The sequence below is a fragment of the Carettochelys insculpta genome, chromosome 6 (genome assembly GCF_033958435.1).
Source record: "Carettochelys insculpta isolate YL-2023 chromosome 6, ASM3395843v1, whole genome shotgun sequence".
In the NCBI taxonomy this organism is placed as follows: domain Eukaryota; kingdom Metazoa; phylum Chordata; order Testudines; family Carettochelyidae; genus Carettochelys; species Carettochelys insculpta.
In genome coordinates, this window is record NC_134142.1 from 61,906,748 (window position 1) to 61,930,282 (window position 23,535).

Below are 23,535 nucleotides of genomic sequence, written 5' to 3' on the forward strand. Positions count from 1 at the left end.
AATATGCTTCTGTTCCCTCGTACGGGGTTTCTGGAAGTGGCTTTGACCCATCACTTGCAGCTCATCTCCTCTGATTCCCGGAGTTCTCCATTAACTGTGACATTGCTCACCATTACCCGGGTGCCTCCTCTGATGCACTGTGATATCTGGTGCAGAAGACTGTGGAGCGCATCAGAGAACATATAGTGCTCAATGTGCAGGGTCATGGTGTGGTGCAGCGTGAAAGCGAGGTAGAAGCTTAACACCAGCTCTAACTTTGGGGCCTGAGTTTGCTTCAGGCCACGTGTCCTAACAGGTACCTCTCTTCTCTGAGGTTGTAACCTGTCTGCTGGACTGGAGTGAGGCTTCCTCTGCTGTAGGCTAATCATAGCTAGCCTCTGCCTGAAGGCACGATGTTGTTTATGCTGGATGCCTTGCAAATATAAGGCTGTAAACCAACTGAGCTACACGGTGGCCTTGAAGATTCGCAAGGCTCCACAGGAGAGGTGTGCGTGGTGGTTGAGGAGAGGGCAGGGGAGAAGGGCGGGGAGAGGACTGTGTATTAAAGAGGCAGTGTTTGGCTCTTGGCTGTGGATTGCTATTTAATGATCAGCGACTGATCTCGAACACTGCAGGTAGGACATTGGGCTGAATTCAGGAGCACAGCCCGCACTGGGAATAGCTTTAAAAAGCTAGCCTGGGGTAGCTTTAAAAAGAGCCTGTCTGTCAGCATATTAATGCAGCCTGGCCCTTGTGTTTCTCGTGCAGTTTAGCGCAGCGAGGTACATTTACTTCTCTTATGAATACTTTAGCATGGAAAAACGACAGCATGGCCCAGCCATGCTTCTTGGATCAATCAATTCCTGTATGGGAACTTGTCCAAATGGACTTTAACCACCAACCGTGTGTTTGCACTGGGTGCCTTTTATTTATTTTTTTTACAAGAGACGTCTTATCTTGTTCAGGGGAACTCTTTATCTGGTGCATGATAGTGAGGTGGGTGAAGTGGGGAAGGCAGGTGTTTCCCTCTTACAAAGACTGGCCTTATCAGCATGTGTCAATTTTTGCAGGGAGTTTCAAGGCAGCTGAGAGCGGTACAATTCTGAAGCGCTTCTCTGAGAATGAAAAGGAGTGCTTTGAGCTGCTGATGAAAGATCCCTTGTGCTCCTGTGTCCCGGCCTTCCACGGGGTGGTAGAGAGAGATGGCGAGAAATACATTCAGCTGGATGACTTGCTCGCTGACTTTGAAGGGCCTTGTGTCATGGACTGTAAGATGGGGATCAGGTGGGAGATATGAAGAGGATCCTGCTTTCTGTGCACATTACATGTGGTTGATTTGGGAAACGGCTGTGTTGGGGTGGTGATGTGCCTGACCAAGTACTCACTTCTGGGGATTCAGGTTGAAGCATGGGCAGGGGACCCACTAGTGACATGAGTTGGTTGGTTCTCACTTCCCAAACCCCTCACATGAAAGTTGGCACACCTGGAAATCTCTGCTTGGAAGATGTTCTGAAGCTTTAGGAAGGATATTCCCTTGCACAGGGTGGCTTTACTCACATCAGGGATGAGGTCATTTCTGGAGCAGTGTGAAGGGAGCTCCTCCTGCAGGTGCCTGATTGTACGTAGCCTCTGGACAGTGACCTCTCTCTCTCTCCTTTGGATGCTACCTTGATCAAGGCTGAATTATGTAGTGGGGCACATTGAGCTGAGCTTACTTTGCACCCACCTGATGGGACTTGGCTTAGGGAATAAAAAAAGCCACATGGCTAAGTCTTTAACTGTTCTGAGTACAAAACATCACTCAAAGACCCAGAGTCTAAATTCCCTTCCCTAAACATGGGTAACCTGACATCTCCTAGCCAAGGCTGTAATGAGTCCTGGGAGGGCAGCTATTCTTGTCTGGGAGAACAGAGTTGATAGTCAGGGTCCAGGAACCACTGGTATGTACTGCCCCACCATCCTGGCAGATCTCTGCTCTAAGCTGCTGTCTCACTGTGCAGAATCTCTGCTTGCGTTTTAACGTGTCTGGTTGTGGGTGTGAAGAAAATCTCACCCTGCCCCCCCCAAAAAAAAGTACACCAAGCCTTGCTCTGCAGAGTCTGGAACAATGGCTTTGAGATGTGCAAACTGTCCCATGCATCTCAGTCAGCTGGTGATTTACACACACTGATGATAATGTAAATGCCAACACTGAATGTTTCTTCCATTCTTTTCTCTAGACTTCTTTACCTGTGGTTAATGGTCAGTGAACTCAAGTTCTTAATGCAGAGGGAGTGTCCACACAAGTCTTAGCCTAACCCCCCATTTCCATCTACACAGTGAAGCCAGCAAATTTGGCGTTGGAGTGCCTTAAGCCCATAGCTCACTTACTTGGCTTGGGGGAAGGGTTAAAGGCTGAGTTATCTGGGGCAGGAACCTGCCCATTTTGCAGCGAGGACACCAGCTAGTGCCTTCTCAGAGTCCCTGCCCCTCATGGAATAGACAGGTTACACTCTCGGGCACATCCAGGCAAGTACAGAAAACTTCCTAGGATGGGGTAGCCTGGGAAGGGCACTGCCTTAAGAATGCTCTCTCAAGGGGGAGGCTATCCCTAGTGCTCAGACTGCACAGTTGAGACAGCCTGAATGACTGGCATTTTGGTGGCATGTGTGGATGGCATTTGGGAGATACCACCACTTATTTCTCCCTTGTAAGCCCAGAAAAGCCCAGGGCGCATTCAGTTCTGTTTTGAGTAACTGCCGAATTAACAGTGAGTGGCAACTCACATGGGCAGTGCTTTTCCTCACCAGTCTGACTCTAGACCTCTGAGCTGTGCTCCAGCAGATCATTTGCTTTTACACATTTGGTTTTTTTCAGTCAGCTGCAGAATTAATTTCCCTTCTGTGCGATTCCGGGGGCAGGGTGGTTGGAGCTTTAGGGGGTCTAGAAAACTAGCCATGTCTGAAGTTAGTTTTTCCTCTCTCCCCTGAACTGAGGGAAGAGTTCAGTTTCCATTAGGCTCTCATCCTCTCTTGGATTTACCACCGTTGGTCAGTTTGAACCTTGCTTTCCTTTGTCATGATGCAGAATGGAAATCCAGTGTTCCTTCCAGGCCCTTCAACCGGTGGAGGGGTGTGGGATTTAGTTGTAGGTAAGCGGGTAATTAGAACAAAGATGGAGAGTTTATAAAGTGCTTTGAGATCCCATGCTAGAAGGTGGCAGCAAAGTGCAAGGTGGTGGTGGTGTTTCAGATTCCAAGGTGATGCTCACTGTTTTGTTGTGGTGTGATGTTTCTGCAGGACGTACCTGGAGGAGGAATTGACTAAAGCCCGTGAGAAGCCAAAGCTGCGTAAGGACATGTACAAGAAGATGATTGAGGTGGATCCTCTTGCGCCCACGGACGAGGAGAATGCCCAGCATGCTGTGACCAAGCCACGTTACATGCAGTGGAGAGAGACCATCAGCTCCAGTGCCAATTTGGGCTTCAGGATTGAAGGGATTAAGGTGAGTGTCTTCCACGGCTGTCCTTTCCTGTTCAGTTGACTTGCTCCTTCGCCTGACTTGATGGTCAGCTTGTCACTGTGTGTCGTCAGCATGGTTTCTAAAAAAACCACGTGACTTCCTAGCTGGAGCTTCATGGTCTCTTTGATTATGCCTGTTGAGCTTCCATGGCAATAATAAACATTATGAAGCAAGAAATACTGAAACGCATCAGGCACACACTAACTGCAGTGAGAACACCCGCAAGAGCACTGGAAAAAGAAACCAAATAGCTACCTCCTGTGAGAGACAGAATGAAAGTGAAACTGATAGAAGGGGAATCCTCCTACTCACTGCCATGATCTTTACCCAATCAGCAGCCATTCAGAGAGCTCACAGATTTATTTTGAGTGAGCTGAAGCAACACAGATTTATCCCAACCTGTTATATTTTTGAAGTAAGGTGGAATCGTTAGAATGATACCCTGTAGCATTCCGAGTATCTAAGCAAATTTCCCTCTCAATTCAAGCAGCTGTCCTGTAGAGAGAGAATGGGAATCACAATAGATCCAGAAGCCCAAATCTTCAGGGCTCAGTCTCAGCTATAATCCCACTCCAGACCTCCCCAGTCAAGAAGGGATCTGTCCTTACATCTCGTGATGTTACTTCAGCATTTTAAAACGCCAGCAGTCTTCACTTTCCAGGGCTGTTTGCCCTACCTATAACCTGAGGGCATGTGTCTCAGGGGCAACCACCACCTTACAGGCTCATTGGTAACCACCTCCAAAATACAGGGCTTCATCCATCCTGACTTTCTGACACTGGAGAGATCTGTCAGGGAGCTATCAGTCAGGGAGGCCTGCCTCTGCTGGTTTCCCTACCTGGCTGATATGCGTTGGCTTTTCCTCCCAAGATGGGCTTGGTCTTGTCTGGTATAGTTTGGCTACTTTCCTGTGGATGAATGGGTCTGAGATGGTGACTTTCCTCTGACTGGGATCTGTGACCCAATCCAGCTGTTTGTGCAAGCACTATTTAGTTTTTAAGATAACATGAGTGAGGGCCCACTATGGTATGCTGACTGCCTATGAAGGCTTAGCTGCCATGAGTTGCTCTGGTTTGATTTAAGGGGTTTTACCAGAGCAGGTTCCAGCTCTCTGGCAGCCTGTTGACTTGTGCAGGGTCAGATAAGGAAGCTAGGGTTTCTAGCCTAAAACTCGCTTTCGCTTTTGGAGTCCAGGTGAGTGAGAGGCTAGAGAGAGAGAGCAGCAAAGTCTCTCTTAAATGTCCCTGTTTCTCTGCTTCCCTAGGCTGCCTGTCCCATCTCACTGATTACGTCTCATGGTTACAGGATGAATGAGGGATCTAACCTCATGCAATGCTGGGCTTCTCTACATGGCTCCCCCAGCTGTGATCTGCACACTGGTTGATGGGTGTTTCTTGCTTCAGGCTCCTGTCAAGCAAACTCAGCAGCTAGCTATGGGTGGGAACCGACAGGCCTTCTGTCTGTTCCTGGGCACTTTGGGGATGGGTTTAACTGTAGGCTCTGTAGTGTTTTGGCTAATGATCCCTCTTCAGTTTTTCTCTTGGATGGAATCAGCACTCCAGACATGTCCTCTCTGCAGGCATTCCAGTGCCTCCCACTCGCTGCAGATGACTCACAGGGCCCTGGTGTGTGCAGGGCGAGGGAGGGAGGGCGGAATCTTTCCCTTTCTTGCCACACCCAGTGCACAGGGCTGGCACAGTTCCAGATGCTGTGCACAGGAAATGCTCAGTGATAATGTTTCCTGGAGCAGGTTCTTCCAGATCTGGGTGGCTGGGTGGGGGTATGTATGTCACACCGCCTTAAAGGCCATTGCACAACATAGCGTGCAGTTTCTCCTGGTGTGGGGCAGCACCCTTGTGGGACAATCTGAGCTACAATAGTCAGCATTAAAATGGTGCATAAAATATTTGAATAACTCCACAGACGTACCGTTCTCTTCATAACACCCACTCTGAGGCAGCTAGCTCAGTGGTGCCGGTATCTCTCTTTTACAGCTAGGGAAATGGAGGCAGAGAGGTTTGCTGCATTGTGAGGGCCATAGGGCAAGTCAGTATTTGGATCACAGACAATCTAACTGCCAGCCTCAAGCCCTAAGCTCTTGGCATTGCTGCCATTTCACATATATATGCTCTACAACCACAGCTTTGCCCTATGGAGCCCGGTTACCTCGCATCATCTCTCAGCTCCATTTTCAAAACAGGGAGCAGTGGTGGGATTTCTCCTCCCACCAGCTGTGAAACTCTTAGCCTAGGCAGTCCCCATTTGGAAAGGTGAGCTTGTGTGCATGCATGGGGAGATTTGATGATGCCATCTAGTGGCTGGTGAGAGGCAATCAAAAGTAGTCCTTGCCCTGCTGTTTGATGAGGCGAAAACCCAGGAGTGCGAAGTGACTCCCAAATGAGGTTTGATTCCCTACATGTGTTCCTTCCTCCTGAACTGGGTACCTGCTCTTTTTTGGGGCTAATCTAGGGCACAGGAACTTCTCTCCCCAGACCTTACCTACAGCTCTGAAATAAGGAATGATTCATTTAGTCCTCTGTTACCTCTCACTGCAACATTGGACTTGTCCCTAATGCAAGAAGCAGAAGAGAGAAACGGAGCCTTTTGAGTTGTCCTAGAGCACAAGGCGCTTGCTTTGTGTGCCGTCAAGCATCTTCTTTCCACATGATAGTCGGTTTGAGCGGTGTGTTCACTTGAAGGGTTGTTGGCTCCATTAGTGTAAATACCAGTGGAGTCTATCATACTGTCTCTGCTTGTAAAAGGAGGATCTTCTGGCTAAAATATAGGGCAAGGAATCTGGAGCCCTGGGCTGTATTTCTCATTGTGTCACTAACTTGCTCTGCGGTTACTGCATGGGGGTGACCATACTTCCCTTCCTCCCCAGGCTCTTGGAGTTAATTAGTATTTGTCAGGCAATTTAGATCCTTGCTTGGAGGGCATGATCTACCAGTACTGCATTGTTGGAGGACTAGCTCGTGGCGTGTAGCCAAAAGGCTGTAGCGGGAGCAGCGCAGACCTGCACCTCCTGCAGCGGGAGTTCAGCGAGGCCAGGCTGGAGAAGTGTACGAGCAGCACCATCCCGGAGAGTGCCAAGTGCTGCTCCCCCTGGCATGCCTGGGTCAGCCAGGGCATTGGCTGGGAAGGTGGAAGGCGCAAAGAGCGGCGCAGCAGCTGGGAAGGTGTGCACTGTGTGGATGCTACTTGACAGGAGTCCTGTGCTTTCCTGCGGAGGACATTTGAACCCTGGCTTGTCACGCAGTAACGTCTCCATGTAGACAAGTCTTTTGACCGGAGACAAGGTGAGGGACTGACGGAGAAATTGACAGAAGTGTGGCTTCAAAGAAAACAAATGCAGTCTGAGCATGGCCAGAATGACGGCTCTTTGGGTAAAGGCACCAGCCAGGTGGTGGTAGACAGTGGAAGGGAGGGCTTAATGCAAAGTCGAATGTGTGTTTAGAGGGAGCACAGAGGCAGCGAGCATGTTTTTGGTCTTTCCAAGCTAGCCCGTGTTGAGTAACAAAACCCTGAAGGCCCTTCTGAAAGATCAGAGAGCAAATGCCTTGTGCACCCACAAATGAAAATAAAGCCACGTGTGACCTGGCTAGGACCTGACTGCCATGCAGAGCTTTAAGAGTATCGAAGTACTGTGGGATGCATTTTCAGAACAAGACTCCTCCCCGCCCCACACAGTATTTTGCTGGTGTCACGAGAGTACAGACATGCACAGCTAGCATGCCACTTAGACAGCAGATTGAAATTCCAAACTCCTCCGTACCCATTAGCCTGCCACTGTACGGCACTTCACATTGCTCCACTGCCTCTCTACTGCACTTCAGTTGCATAACTTACACATGCCTCATCAGCCTCACACCACCGCATTCAAATCTGGCCCACAGTCTTGGTGTCAAAGCAGCTTCTTCTGCTATAAAATAGTCTGTGAAGTGGGAGGGTGTTATGACTAGTTTTGCCATGCAATCAGTTAACTTTCTTATGTGATAATCCTGGAAGTTTTACAGTGTGTGTCATTTTCTGCTCTGGTGTAAAGGGTGTTTCACTTGCTTAGACCACTGCTGAAGTTTATCCAGGTTTGGTGCAGTCACATTATCTTGTAGGAGGAAGACAGATGTTTCTGTGTGATTGATTTACTCCTATAATGAAAATGTGGCATTTCATTTCATCAATAGGAGGAGGAGGGATATGATTTTATACCGTTGCATCCTTCTTATAAATGTGAGCTCCCAAATATTACTGGTATCTATGCTGTATGTATGCCCTGAAAATAAGTGTGCATGTCGTATGTAGACATGGTAGCAACCAGCAGCTCACCCAGGATGCACATTGACAAATGTTCCTGGGTTCATACACATACAACCTCACAAATATAAGCTGGTACCTTCAGACGCACGTGTGTCTGCCTTCCATTGCTATGTATGGCTGAATTGCAAATACTCAGATACTCTAGGTGCAATGAAATACAATAAATGCAGATTTACTCGCATACTTTATACATTGCACCCTTGTATAAGCACAACCATGCTGTTTGCAAGCACTGAGGTTTTTATGATCAGCAAATAACTTTTTCTGAGACTTAGCCTGTACTAATATGAAAAGATACCATGTTTGGGACTGAGTTCTACCAACAGCCCTGTGGTTTCACAAACTGGGTTTGGGAGACCACAGAATATCCCCTCCCACACACAGCCAAGAGGGGGGTTACCTGTCAGTCTAGTAGAGAATGCAGCCAGAGCGCACCCTGGGGTTGACCCATGACACTTTGCAAATCGCAGTCCCTTGCGAAGTGAGAGGGGAAACCCTCCCACACGTTAATATCTGAAACGACTGTTGAAACTACAGTCAACAGGAAGTGAAGTGCTGTTCAAAAGTAGTCTATCTCTTTCTCCTCTCTCTTGCTTGATTTATTTTCTCTTCCCGCCCAGCCACCCACTTCTATCGATTACTGACAGATAGAATGAGCTGTTGATGATTCAGGAAGGTTTAGTGATACATGATATAAATGCCTTTTTCTCTGTGTTTGTGTGCAGAGGGCAGATGGGACTTGTCACACAAACTTCAAAACTACTAAGACACGGGAGCAAGTTTACCAGGTTTTTATGGAATTCATGGAGGGCAACAGGACTATTCTGGTGAGCCTTGAGTTTTGAGCACTATTAATCTCTGGTCCATTCAGATCTTTGTGACGTGTGTCCAGGAACTCCCAAAGAAGAGAATCTAGAGGTTGGGAGTGCGGATCCTGCAGGTTATGGATCGGGCCTGGCAGATCATCATCCATCAGTGATTGTGGTTTGGTTGTGGCAGTGTATTTTCAAAGCAGACACCATGAGTTAGCAACTAGTGGCTTGCACATGGTGTCAGAGCATGGTGTCTCCCTCACGATGTGTCACAACTCTGGCACAGCAGGGGGCATTGGTGTTGGAACACAGGGCATGATAAGAAACTTTGTGAATTAGAAGTTTAACTGAATGAAGACAAAGCCAAGGAATGGGAGCAGGAGGAGGTTGACATAGTGTTGCCGTTTGCGAGATTTTTGCTTGAAAAGCATCTTCTCTACTCCCACACCCTGATCTGTGCACTGATAACATTAACTTCTTCCTGTCCCGTGGCCTCTGTGGGCCATATGACATCTGATGACTTCCAAGGCTGCTTTTCTCCCCCATCACATTAAGGCCATCTCGGGAACATCAGCACTTCAAAGACAGTGTGTCAAGTAACACAGAACAGGGATTTGAGGAGCATTTTCCCCACGCCCCAACAGAAGTGCTGGGCAGTGGGAAAAGAGTTTAACAGGCCCCAGCTTTGGCCACATTCTTCCTCTTCTAATGAAACAGACTTGCCATTCTAAAGGGAGGGGTTCTGACAACACCTCTATCTGTTCCTCTCTCTGAAGTGAGAGACGCTGGAGCCTTAAGATCCTGGTTCTGCAGCCTGCTGACATATCGCTCCTTCTGGAGCCGGGAGGCTGAGTTTGCTGGAAGGTATGAAGCCAGTGCCCATAAGCCCTTGCCCCATGTCATCCTACTGTGTTGGTCTGAGAACAAACAAGTTACTGAAATAGACCAGGTGTTGGACTCTGAGCCTAAAGAGGGTGTTGAAGAATGAAGAACGTTTCCCCATCAGAAGTCAAGTATCCCCCTTTCTTCGGCCCACAGACTGGTTCAGGCATTGCAAGGCTGTGATTCTTTGTAGGTCGTGTAAAGAGTGAAAACCTTGTGGCAAATTTGTCCCTGGTGTAACACTTGGTATCAGTGTACTTGTACTAGATTGATTTTGCGCTCTCTTAGTATTTTTGTTTTCTCTCTCCAGTGACCTTAACGTGTGTGTGTGTGTGTTTTTTTTCTCCCTGGTTCAGAAGAACTACCTCAGACGCCTGCATGATATCCGCCTCATCCTTGAGTCTTCAGACTTCTTTAAACGACATGAGGTGAGCTGTGGGGGCCAGGGTGTGGTGTTGCCTGTGTGTGGACTTCTTGCTGCCTCAATTTGTCAGTCAGATAAGCTTTTAGACTTGCCTGTTGATGGGGAGTGGGGGTGGGGAGAATACTGAATTAACACACCTGAGCCAACCAGCTGAGCAGGGACAAGTCCTTCATTCCCAGGAGGCATTCACTGTAAGGAATGGTTAGACTGGTGTTGGCTTCTCACACCAGCTCCACTTCTGGTTGGTTCCTAAAGGAGTCAGGCTTGAGGTGCTGAAGCTGTGGGACCCTCTCACTTTGGTCAGCAGCAGCACCTGAATCTGATGTCTAACGTTCCTCCTGATTTACAGCAGTTAACTAAGTTTCCTGGGTTCTCCTAGCAGGCACAGCTGTAGAGAAGGTAATGTCATTAGTTGCTACACAGCATTATTGATGTATTTACTATAGTTCAAGCTGCGAGATTTGTGGGTATGCAGGTTTGAGCCAGGCCTAGAAGCTTCACCATGTGATGCCTGGGGTGATGCCATCAACCATGGTCTGGCCCTTAGCACACTTTGTGCAATTGACTTATACGAGCTTTGAGAGCTGTCCATTTTTTTTCTCATTGTTGGTGGTAATGCTCCCCCCCGCCCCCCGCCTTAGCCACTGTCAGGATTTTTTTAATCTGTAATTGGCTTGGGCATGATCTCTCTCCAGGTATCATGTTCCCTGCCAACTAAACCTAGATACACCATCAGTGAGTCGGGGTCACCTCTGTTCTCTGTCTGTCTGTTGGTGTCCCATCCCTGGCTACCTTAAGTCAATACACTGCAGTCCCGTTACACTGAGCAGCTGGTATGCTCCTTGCTATTGTACAGGCTTTGCAGCCCCGATGTCATCATTCGTCTGTACGGGTATAGCTCATGGGGGCCTGGCTTATGGCATGGAGGTGGTGGGAGGCTGAAGTGACTTTCATAACCCCCGTGCTTATCATCGCCTATTTGTACCATGCAGGTCATTGGAAGTTCACTACTCTTTGTGCATGATGACAGCGGGCGTGCCAATGTGTGGCTGATTGATTTTGGAAAGACCACACTTCTCCCTGATGGGCAGACCTTGGACCACAGGATCCCCTGGCAGGAAGGCAACCGGGAGGATGGGTACCTGCTGGGACTGGACAATTTGATTAATATCTTAGACAGCATTACTGAAAGATGAGACGAGACTAGCGCAAACTCATGGGGCTGCTTTGTAACCTTCCACGCTACTGGGATCTCTCGGTTAGAGGGAAACACCTTTAACACTCTCCAAACTCCTGGGGTTATTGACGTGCAAATGGAGCTGCTTTCAGAGCCAGACTGTTGATGATCAAAGTGACTGCATTGGCCTTCCATGAACCAGAGTGACTCAGGGTTGGTCGTTAGTGAATCAGATTAACTTCAGATTGGTTCTCAGTGGATCAGGGTCTCCAGACTCAAGAACCTAACCACCAGGAATCTGGAAGGTTTGTACAGCCAATCAGTGACTCTAATTGCAGATGAACCAAAGTAATTCTAGATTGCCCATCAGTGGGCCAGGGTAAATAGCAGATTGCTTGGGAGTATGGGGAGGGGTGAGCGGGAATGCTCCATCTGGCATTGCTTTGAAAACACCAGGACTGTGTGCTCCCTAACACCAAGCCCCTAGGTTGCAATTTATGTTCTAGATTAGGCCAGGCTGGCCTCAGCTGTTGTATTACATTGCAAGAGTGGGCCAGATGAGAACTTGCCTAAGAAGAGGGCCTAGGAAACATGGGGAGAGGTGTAATTACAGTTGATGGCAATGGCTGTTTTAGTGTCTGCAAGGGATGGCTGTTGTTGACCTCTCTGATTCCCTGCACTGGCTTATCCTCTTTTACAGATAATCTGGTAATTAAATAGCACCAAGTTGTCTCTAGCACTCTGTGATTTTCAAACTGTATATGACACAGATGTGGTAGTGCTGGCTCTTGTAGCTAGGCAGCATTTGTGAAGGTTAGTGGCATCTCTCTTTAGCCAGCAGGTTGGGGAACAAAGTTTTATTTTTCGAAGGCTCAGCTATTTTAGAGAGACAAACAAATCCATCGGAATACTAGGAAGCCAGTTATCAATATGCTATTTTACACCAAGGTGTAGGCTTTCCATCTTTTTGCTTTTGGGTCAGATTTCCTGCTAGTGCCATGTGAGGGTCGTCTTTGTTGTTTTTTGTTGGTTGTTTTGGCTGTACCCAAGGTGTCCGAGCATGGGCTGAGTGGGTCAGAAATGAATGGTATCGCCTGGACAACATTACACTGTTGGCTAGATCTATTTTAGGCATTTCTCCTTGGCAGCATCAGGTACTGACCACTTTGGAAAGCAGGGTATTATATTAGATAGACTAGAGGTCTGATAGCTGTGCCATGTGTTCTGATTAGGACCTGTTGGTGCTACCACAATACAAATTAATATTCTTGTGCCCGTCCCATATCCAGATATCTGACAGTGCAGTTTCCAAGTTGGAGCTATCAGCCATGTAATAACATCAATCATTAAAATCACATGCTTTTAGAAGTTAAAAGGTGTTGAAGCAACATCACTGAATCAGAAGTCACACTCTTTTTGCCCGTACAACCATGGTCAAAGAAACTGTGGAATAAATGAATGTAAATAGTTTCTCATTTCAGTAGGGAATCACTACACCAGTAATCACTGCAAAATGGGTTAAACAGTTCTTGTTTGGAGCTAAATGTACAGGTTGACCCTCTCTCATCTTGGCACCCTTGGGACCTGACTGGTGCTGAATGAGAGAATTCGCCAAACCGCAGGAGGTCAGTGTTGTCTAGCAGAATTTCCAACACCTGCGTTCACTGCTTACTTGGCTCTTAGAAGACATTTAGGGGTAAATTAGAGCTAAGCAGCAGCACAGAACGCTGGAGGTGGGACTGGTGGCTGTAAACAAACTTTATAGGACCACGGGAAACTTGGCCACACCCGTAAGCGGTCATCCGACTGACTAAAATCATGCTGGACTATGGATGTTGCTGGACAAGAGTGTGCCAGATTAGAGAGGTTCAACCAGTATTAAGGGTTGAGGAGTCCAGTATAACTTTTAACGGAAACCTCTTTGGTTCATATACTATAGTTGGAAACTGGTCAAACTTAACATTAATGCTTTAACGCAAATGAAAAATAACCAATGTTATCAGTACTGGCCATGCCAGTAATGACCTAGAAGACGAGTTCCACAAGGTACTACTGGGGAAACAACTGAAATAGAGCAGTGTCAGTATTTTATACCAAAACAGAAATTGTTTGACATCTGATATTGTTTTTATTTTTCATTGCAAATCCAAAACTTGCTCTCTGCTTGTGCGTCATTTAGGGGCTTTAAATTCAGTGAAAGTCTTGTTTTTAGAACTGAAAAAGGTACTAGTTTGCTTGAAATTGCATGCGACTTACGGAAGATTTAGGCCCCTTTTGAAGCAAATGCAGCCTTTGGGGAGAAAGCATGCATGGTTTTATTCCAAATGCCTCCAAGGTCGATGAGAAATATTCTACGAGTAAAATGACCTAAGGCAAAACTTGCCAAAAATAAGGTGAAAATGTTTTCGTACTTTCCTATAGCCCTACTAAACATCTCCACTTGCAGTGATTCAAAAGAACGTGTAATAGACTAGAAAACACACATTGTTCTTTACTGCTTGAATCTGATTCCTGCTGGAAGTAATTAGGTGAGAAAACCCATGGCTTTCATTATATGATTGTCACTCCAAGCGGCCCTTATCAGGGATGGAAATAATAAAATCATGAAGTTAGGAGATAGGAAGGACCTTTTAGGTCATGCATCAATTCTCCTTCCAAGAGCAAAATTATTACTTGGGTTTTTTTAACATTTTATCCTGTCTAATATTAATTGACAGAGAGCATTCAGTTTCTTTGGTGCCTGCGTTTGTCAGCATTCTGCACCCACACAACCTCATGTTCTAGGGAGAAACATGGTGGTTATGAATTTCCTTGGAGAAGAATTTAGAACTCAAGATCTATCTAGGACTCAGGTCAAATCTGTTCGGTTCTGCAGTTCCAATCAGCAGTTGGAGGCTATATGGAAGCAATGGCTCTGAAAAGAGCAGTGCTGTCATTTGAAAGGGGATTTTGCTGTAGACCATCTCAGGGGAAAGCGCTGTGTGCCCTAGACACATCTGTTCCTGTGGACTCGTTAGAGAGGCCAGAAAAAGAAAATCTTTTGTTAGAAGAGAGATTGAGATGTGAAACTCAGTCCATTTGAAAATGAGAGTTGTGGCAAAGTAATTTTGAAATGACTATTTGACCTGTAACAGAATTAGTTTGGAAGAAGACACAATCCATTTCCTACTTGCTGGTACTATGACTTAATTTATGTGAAAGAAGAAACAGGAAGGAGTTTTGTACAACAGTTAGAACATGAATCTGCGAGCCAGGACTCCTTGACTGCTTCCTATCTCTGCCACTAACTTGCTCTGTGCTCATGGGTAAATGTCCTATGCCTCAGTTTTCCCATCTGTAAAATGGAAACAATAACACCTACCTACCTACCTACCTCACAGGGATGTTGTGAGGCTTCATTAATTATTGGTCATAGGGTGCTTTGAGGTCCTTGGAGAAAATACAAAGAAATAATTCAGTTGAACTAAAGACAACTGATTTTGTCCACACTTGAAGGATGTAAGTTCAGATGACATTTAGCTCAAGAAGTAGAACCCTTTTATTATGTTATGCAGAGGAAAGAAATCATGTTGGTCCAGATCCAATTGCTATCGAAGTAAATGGAAAGTAAACTTCACTGGGAGTTGGACCAAACCCTTAAACAATATGGAGGGCCCTTGCTGACTTTTTGTATTATTACTACTGTTTGTTGTTATCAGGATACTGAGAGCTAATGGCCTGTGTCCTCAACATCCTGTTCTGAACACTACAGTGCAATTATGACCAAGGTCATTTTTGACATTCTGACTGTATCGGTTGAGTACTTGTTATTCCAAGGTGTGTATGTTACCAAATAAAAGAGTTTGGAGGGAAAAAAGCTGTCCAGCATGGTTTGATACTTGAAGTGTGTGTTGTTTTTTGTTTTTTTGTTTTTGTCCTTCACAGAGAAACCCAGCAGGAGAGGATTTTTCCAAGTATTTCTGTTGGACTTCTTTTGAAATTCTCCTAAGGAAATGTTTGATAGCAACATTGAATTTTTTTTTTAATGGAAGGATAAATATTTTCTATTGGTTTTGCAGGACAATAACACAGCCTCTAATCATTCTCAGTGTTGCTCTTTAAATATTCTAAGAACTGTTTTGCTGTTGGAGTTCTTTCATCATTTTCTATCTTTAAAAAGAGAGCATCCCAATCCTGAAGATCTGTTTGATCTAATCGGACACAAGCCCTGAATGTTAGAAGAGAAAACAGAGCAAATATTTAACTAGTTACACTGTGTGGTGTCACTTTGAATTTACTTCCACTGAGATTGGTCTAGAAAATGTACCATCTCTTTCGACTGAAGTTTTTTTTTTTTTTGTGAGGAAAGGGGAAGTACATGAAGAAGGAATCCTACGTTCTCCTAAGGGAAAGATTTGTCCATCAATGTATGATTATCCGTTTCTGGAATGGCCATTGGGGCACCTCTCTGATCCAATAATCCCCTGGCCTCTGGAAGTGAGAGGGTGGAGATATAGAAACAGCATCCTCAGAAAATCCTCCTATTTTAGAATGAGCAGAGGGGTCAGGAGTGGAGTCAATCGCCAGCTCTCCCAGAGTTTGCTGCTGTTTCTGTAGAGCCTGGTGGCACGTGGTGCACATTTCCAGTCTACCTCGTTTTTACTGGGAAAGCCCAAAAAGGAAATAGGAAAAAGACAGCAGTGAAATTCTGCACTGTGGCAACCAGTTCAGCGCCGTACTTCCAGGGAGGCTTCTGTAGTTATTGGTCAGCTCTTGCCACCACAAAACAAGAGCACAGCCAAACTCCACTGCAGCTGGGAGTAGCAACTCAGGGTATCCTGATGACTGTCCCCAGGGGACAAGCTGAGGCTGGCTCACTATCATCTCTGCTGCTCCTCTGGCTCTTGGAAGCTGGGCTGCAGTCATCTTCGAGTTGCATGCTGCTGGAACAGTAGTGTATAATAGGGTGGAATGTCCTGCCCTGCTCAGGCCTAGGAGTCCAGGGCCATGTTTTAAAAAAAGCATTTAAGCACATAAAGATGTAGATCTGTACCTAGTGGGACTTTCAAAAGCATCTCATTGACCTTTAGGATTTTCAAGTGTGTCTCTGCCTATGAAAAGAGCCTAGGTACCCTCCATCAGAAACAGATGATCGCTTCACCCTCAGAGCAGCCAATACCGTCCCTCAGTGAACCCACATTAGGTGCTACCAAAGGAAGAGCGGTGGTTTGTCCTTTGCACCATCTCCTGGGTTGGCAATTTTTCAGCGATCTAGTTCTCTCCCCTGTATCCTGTTCACTTTTAACACAGAAGAGACGAAATGGACGCTGTTACCATCTCTTTATTTTTGTATTGCAAATATAGAAGTACACATTTATCTGGCTTGAAATTGCATAGAAGCAGAATTGGCATCCGCTGTACACAGTGGCCCGAAGGGCAGATTGGCAAGCAGTGTTTCCATAGGCAGAGGGAATTTCAAATCAAAAGCAATTCCATAAAATAAAGAAGTGGGGCAAAGCTCTAGGGACTCACTGGGTACATTCACGCTGCAATTAAACAGGGTGCCCTGCATCAGCTATCGGCCTGCAGAGCTGTAGACGTTTGGGCCTCTGGTGCCAGCCTGTGCATCTAGACTGCAACTTTCCAGCCTCAGATGGGGCTCCAAGTTCACTGACGCAGGCCAGCCATGGGCCCTTAATTGCAGTGTGGGCAAAACCAGTGGTACTGCCTCTCGTAAGGCTGGACCCCGATTTCTTAAAAAAACAAAAAGCTCTGGTAGGGCAGGAAGGGCAAAGAGGCTAGGATGACAAAGCCAGGTTTATACTGCAGACAGTTGCTGGTATACCTGTGGCAGTCAGAGCTGTAATTGACATAGCTTTGCTGGCATGTATGCTTAGTGTAGAAGCCCATATACTGAAAGCTGTTCTTTGGGCAGCATAGTGTATTTTGTGTGCGTTCATGTGTGCGAGGAGCTAAAGGGGCAAAAGCTGCTCCATACAAGGAGTGCATCCTAGTATAGTACAGCTGTACTGACAAAGTGCTCCTAACGTAAAGCTGGCCAAAGCCTGAGGAACAGAAAGAAAGGAATCTATTTCAGGAAAGCATTGTGATAGTAGAGCTGTGGAGGGCATCTCCAGTCAGCAGAATTTGACAGTGTGCCTACTTAGTCTGGAGCACATTTAAAAGCAAGGGTCAGAAGACAACAAACTAGCTAGGGAGGGAACGCAGGAAATCAGAGGTGGTGGTGTTGGAGGGAAGCAGAGAAGGCAGAAAGTCAGTTATGAAAAGACAAATTAGGTTCCTCATTAATTTGGTAAGACCAGTTACTGTTTCCTGTCTAAATTGTAACAGAATGGGGCTGTAAGAAGCAACATAACTCATCAATCAAAGCAAATATGCATATGAGTAAAACCTCATGAGTAAAAAGGCAGGTCCTGATTTCAAAACATGCCCAGCGTGAAACCATCTTAATCACCAACCCAGAGCCGGGGGGGTGGGTGGCTATAAACTACCTCCTCAGTCTTCAGCTACTTGTGTAACGTTTCCTGCGTGTCAGCCACATGACTCAAAGGTCATCCTTACTTCCCTGATGTCTTCAGACATCATTTGACTTCGAGGCAATGGAAAGTTGCCGATTAACGTCAAGCAGGGGATGTGTAGGGCTGATGCCAGAAAACAGTATTAATATACAGCCAGCTACTGAAACAATAATTTGGTGGCAATACTAAGTTATAACAGCGCAACATTAAACGCAAGGATTAAAAGAGCCATCAAGCTGAGCAGGATTTTTATACAACTTTAGCTACGAGGCTACTCGAGCCTGATATCAACACTGATTTCTTAATTTGCTAGTAATTGAAATTATCTTTAAAAGCAAGTAAAAACCTACTTACCCATAAACCTGTAATTTGGGCATTCTAAGTTATCAGGCTTGCGTTCCTCCCAGATGGTTAGGCTCTCAAGCCTGTGCCATTGGTAAAGGCGGTGGTTTTTTTTGTTTTTTTTTTTCCCCTAGCTGCAGTAATAAGATTGTTGGATTGGGCCTATAATCTCAGCCTCACACTAGGGGTAGTGATACTGCTCATCTAGTACAGCTGTACATAATATTAGTGGGCAGAATTTTCGAAGGCAGCTTTAGCTTTAGCTGCCTTTGAAAACCCTGGCCACTAAATGTATGGCCATACAATGAGGCGGGCATTTAAGACCCCACCCCCGCCCCCCGGCCAACTTTAATAGCATTGGCGCTCTTAATCTAGATGTCTTTGATGATGGTAACTGGTCCATGTGTGCAGCTCAATGCCCTAGCCTGCTCTTGGCCGTTCCATCTAGAACCACCTGTCAGTGGCTTTTATCCACAAGGGGATGGGACAAGGGTGGGTCTTGCCTTCTAGCACGCACGCGCGCACCACCATTACATTTAGCCAATAGCACCTACATGCTAGAGTGAGGGGAGGCCTGGAAACACAGATGGTGGTAGTCTCTCACGCTTAGTCCGCCTCACCGCTGCACCTCTTCTTTTTAATCACAATCCACACCAGGGACTTCAGGCAGTGCACCTAAGGTGGTGGAGGGGAATGGCACTAGGGTTTTGACCCATCCCAATCATGAGAGAAACAAAGGAGAACAAAGTCAAATGCCAGCAGCAGAGCTTTTGATCGTGTCGCTCTGGAGAAACAGCCAGTTGTGGGCAAGCCTCTGGAGCGAAAGTGTGAAATAGGAGAGCATTGACTGCAGTGTAGAGGCATGCTACTAAGTGGTGGTGGAATGGGAACAGGGGAAATCAAGAGTTTATAGGGTCAAGGCAGTTGGGTAGTTGCTCTTCAGTAGCATACACCAGAGCTGGCCCTGTAAAGCTTGACAGAAAAAAAAAACCCACTTAGCTGCTAGGAGGAGGAAGAACTGCACACCGGTGACTCAGCTAATCAGTTAAGACCCTGCATTGAGGAGAGCGAAGGGCAGATACTGGCCAAGATGCAAGGCCTGAGGGCAAGAGTGGAAGGTGGCTAACTGATGGGGTGTACAGGGCTCTGGAGGAAGACAATAGTGGATATGGGTAAGGGAGGGAGAAGCTTGAAGCAATAATAGTTATTTCCTTTCTGCCTGCACACCTGGGAGATACCTTACACCCATTTACCTCATGCCAAAGATCATAAGAAGGCCAGGTTTTTGACTGTCGATATCTGTAATGCCCTGACATGACTGGTTTTTTTTTTTTCAATGCAAGAGCCATTGACAGAAGTGGACCGATCACCACCCCAGGGGCTGGAAAAGGATGGTGCTTGAAAGGTGCCCTTCTGTAACCTGTGGACCTACAAAGTAGAGGAAGCTGCAGGCCATGCCCCACGTCACCGACTAACCTTAACCCTGAGGTGGAGACACCTGGCACTTGTGAGAAATGGAATGCAACCACCTCAGCTCTGTGCTTCTCCACCCTGCACTTCACTTGTTGCTGAAGGGGAAATGGAATCTGTGCTTACAGCTAACTATCTCCTGTGAGGAGACTGTGGTGTTATGCCAAACTGTGTATACAGATGATAGCTGTGTGGAGTGTGAAGTGACCCTGACCACATGCAGCAGCAGCAGCCGCTCTTCAGTCAGATGGGAAACAAACGTGAGGTGGAAGGTGCAGCTCTTCACAGTTTGGTTTCCTGTCTGAAGGGAAGTGCTATTTTGTGAACCTTAAGTGTATGGGTAGGGCTCTTCTTTCACACTAACTAGCAAGGTGGTGATTAAAAGAGCTGCGCTTCCGCCCAATAAAGTTTTGGGGCACCCTTTCCAGCCTCCCTCCACCCAACCCACTCTTCCCTGTTATCCAGCCTTTGGCAGCCAGGGATTCAGAAATGGCCCCAGGACAAAGCACTTCTGACATGTTTTGAGGCCTGGGACCAGTGCTGTGTTTATCTTTTTCATTGTTTTTGACAGGCTATAACCTGCCTAATCAGAGTAGGAATGCTTTGAAATACCAACACTTCTTCCTGAACAGGGATCTGCCTCCTTACCTGACAGGCCTATCCTATTAAGAGGTGAAGAAGAAACCATACTCTGCTGTACGCACTCCCACAAGGAGAGATGGGTTTACAAAGGCCAAACATTTTTGTCTGGCCTTCCAATCCTGCTTTATGAGGAGGCATTGTAAGATATAAGTTCAAGCAAAAGTTTCGGGTGGTTTCCGTTCATGCTGCACTCCTCCTTTCAGTCCAGTCCACCCCCACCCCAGAGGAGTTTCTATATTTCTGCATGTAAAACAGCAGCAAGACCCCAGCATTCTACCGTCACGGCCCTAAATCTTCAGTTTGCAGCAGTGGTGCCATTGCAGTATAGGCTATGACTGCTGAATAGCCTTTTAAAAATAAAGTTAATCCCGAGTAAAGTCCATTTAAAGAAAGGAAAAGTCCAGTTCTCACACCATAGTCCAGTTGGCCATTGATTAGAACTTTTCCCAAGCCTCCAGGGTCAGGATCTGTGAGGTAAGTTAGCCCCTGAGGTAAGAAGCAATTTTTCTTCACCCATCCAAGGGAAGCAATCAACTCCATTAATTATTTTTAAAATACTTTTTTTTTTTCCTCTTTGTGTTTTTCCAAAGACTGAAATATCTTCCCCTCCCACGTCTTCTGTTTTTCTCACTGGCTGCATTGATTTCAATGTAATGTTCCTCTGGTACTTCTGCTGATAAAGCAAGTGCCAACATGGCTCTTATTTGGTTACTTCCCTGTCAGTGCACCAGCATCACTGGAATGTGCAAAGCTCTGGGGAACACAATGGCCTTTATAAGTTAACTGCTGCTGCCCACAGCACATGATTTTTTGGTATGTTAGATCAAAAGAGGGGTTATGTTGTTTGTCATTTCCAGCCAACTGTACCAATTGGATAGTAGAGCTTTTGTTTGTTTTTAAACCTGAGCAGACTGAGAGTGACTCCGTTCACGAACCATTGGACTTTGAGTCAGTTCAGCAATGCCATTGTTAGGTATAATCCTGAAATCAGTGGCACTGGCTCAATGGGAGGGAACACTCTTGCTGGACTGAAGTAGCAAACACAATTTTCCTCCTTAGATTGGGAATCCAGTGCGTGTAGGCAGATGCAGCAGAACGCGTCTGGTGTTAAAACATTAGCCACCTGAAAGAATCTGAAACATGCAGGAAATAAGCGACCAAAGAAGAACTTCCAGTTTGCCCTTTCCGATACATACACACTCTCTCTCTTTCCCTCCCTCTCCTCCCCTCCCTCCCCCTGCCCGCAGTGTGAGGTCCTGACCTTTGGAAGAACAGCTCCTGTTACACAGGTGTAACACTCATGTCGTCTGACAAGGACAGGCCAGAGTCCCTCTCTCTTGACATTTTCTCTGGTTTGCAGAAAGGGTTCCCATCCCTGTGCAGACTGGTGCTCCTCATTACACTTGCTCTATCCACTGCCAAAGCTGAAGGACAGTCAGTGACATAGTAGAGATCATCATAAGCATAATTCACATTGCCACAGGGGAAAGTCTGGAGCTTCACCAGTTCTATCCCATTGATATTCCTGTGAGGACAGTGGCTTCTGCTTGGAGAGGCTGGAGATGCCCGAGAACTAGGAGAAGAGCTGCAGTTCCCATCGAAACCTGAATCTTCTCGTTCTGTGGTTGGTTTGAGCTTGGCATTGGGACAGGAGCGGCAGATACTCTCCATCACCCAGGATCCATAAGTTGGGTTCCACAGGTTTTTCGTTTTGTGTGGTCTGGGTGCTGGCTGATTGCTGGATTCCAGCCTCTGGCTTGAGGTCTGTTGGAACCATGACCCGCTGCTGGAATCAGTAAGACATGGTAGGCTGGGACCTCTGGCAGTCCAGGGGCCCAGGTTCTCCACCAGCAACTCCTGTGGACATTGTCCAGCTTTGTGCCCGGCCTGATGGGTTTCTAATGTTATAGGAGCCAGCTGAGGTGTGAGGGGTGGGTTCGCCAGGAAAGGGACCATCCCACTGGAATTACTGGGGCACATCACAGAGCTCCCCTCATCTTCTGGTGCTGGCCCACATTCAATGGGCAGCTCTGTGTTGATTACGTCCGGGTCCTTAAACAGAAAGCATTCAGTAATCACATTTCACACCCTGAGCATGCCCAGTGGTGCCTTTTCCAAACACACTTGCAGGGAAGTGCTCAGAAAAGTGAGATGATGATAGCAGTGGTTAGTGCCAGCTGTGTGTTGTGAAGCCACGAATTGTGCAAGCTGCCAGATACCGTTTTGGTGGTGCACCCCACTTATGATTTGCCACCACTTATTTCATTTTAGGGCTTCTTTTGAACAAGGGCTGCCATTTTGTGATGCCTTGTTGAGATTAATAACTAGGCAGTGATCACCAACTTCTAATCATTTCCTCTTGCATCTCAAACTAGGTGTGGATCCAGGACTCCAGCAGCCAAAGGCTAGCAGCTTATCAACCTTTTGTGCCATCTCACTCCCCCCGCCCCATCTCACTTCCATACCAGTTCAGCTGTGGCTTTCATAGAAGCCTGAAAAAAAACTTAAGAGTGAAATATGGGCTTAGAAGTTGTGATGGGCTCTGCAAACCCTTCCATCACCAAATGACAGACTCTTCTCTACTGAGTGAGCTGAGAGGGTAGAAGCAGACACTTTTCCCAGGAAGGGAATAGGGGCATGCTGGTGGAGAGAAGACAGATGAGATGACACAAATGTACAGAAGCACGAATGAAAAAAACAAACAAAAAACTAGTTCAACTAAAGGCAAAGCACAAAGGAATTGGGAAAGTAATTAGCCAATCAGAATGATCCATTCTCTTTGCTTTGGATGGTAATGTTGTCCCATAGAATGGGCTGGGAGTCAAACAAGAGAAACGCTTAAATTCTAGAGGCAGGTACCTGCGTGCAGTACTTGATTCTTTCCAGGATGGTGGAGAAATTGGGCCTGTACTCTGGACTGTGCTGCCAACATTGTGTCATGATCCGGTAACTTGGGACATAAAGATTAGTGCCAGTATTAATAAAGACACATCAAACCACCAAATAAATATGGCTTCATTTTTCAGCTCTGTCTCCTGGACCTGAGAACTGGGTCTAAGGACCTGGACTCAGCACGGGACCCAAGGGGCAGGACAAAACTGGCCAGGTGTCATATTCGCATTCCCTGGTCCCGGGACTGTCTGGGGGCTGCAATTTAAAATGCACAGCACTGCTCTAATTTGTGCCCAACTGTCAATAATTCTAATGGGATGTTCTGGCAAATGGAGAATTTTTGGAGAGCATCAGTTCACATGTAACTGCCCACAAGCAGACTTGAACCGGAGACCTCTGGGCCGTGTCTACCCTTACCAAAATCTTCGAAATGGCCGTGCTAATGGCCAGATCGAAGAATGCTAATGAGGCGCTGAAAGGCATATACAGCACCTCATTAGCATGCCATCAGCCACGGCACTTCGAAATTTTTGGTCACATTTAGAAGTTTTTGGTAAGTGTAGACGTAGCCCTGGAGGT

The 23,535-nt window shown here is 46.6% G+C and overlaps 2 protein-coding genes across 3 annotated transcripts in view; one reads left to right on the forward strand and one right to left on the reverse strand.

The window, feature by feature from the left end:
* The window catches only part of ITPKA (inositol-trisphosphate 3-kinase A), a 55,882-nt gene extending 40,939 nt beyond the window's left edge, over positions 1-14,943 (forward strand). Inside the window, exons 3-7 of one of the 2 annotated variants that reach the window (XM_074998855.1) lie at positions 1,050-1,263; positions 3,258-3,462; positions 8,523-8,624; positions 9,848-9,919; positions 10,908-14,943. In XM_074998855.1, the coding sequence (XP_074854956.1) occupies positions 1,050-1,263; positions 3,258-3,462; positions 8,523-8,624; positions 9,848-9,919; positions 10,908-11,111 (797 nt within the window). In that variant the 3' untranslated portion in view covers positions 11,112-14,943. The remainder of the gene's footprint in view (positions 1-1,049; positions 1,264-3,257; positions 3,463-8,522; positions 8,625-9,847; positions 9,920-10,907) is intronic. The other variant, XM_074998856.1, reaches the window with a different exon arrangement.
* A 5,766-nt stretch (positions 14,944-20,709) lies between these two features.
* Positions 20,710-23,535, reverse strand: part of LTK (leukocyte receptor tyrosine kinase) — a 165,552-nt gene continuing 162,726 nt past the window's right edge. Inside the window, exons 28-30 of the mRNA XM_074998858.1 lie at positions 22,924-23,014; positions 21,326-22,116; positions 20,710-21,197 (exon numbers count right to left, since the gene is read on the reverse strand). Coding sequence (XP_074854959.1) covers positions 21,346-22,116; positions 22,924-23,014 — 862 coding nt within the window. The 3' untranslated portion in view covers positions 20,710-21,197; positions 21,326-21,345. The remainder of the gene's footprint in view (positions 21,198-21,325; positions 22,117-22,923; positions 23,015-23,535) is intronic.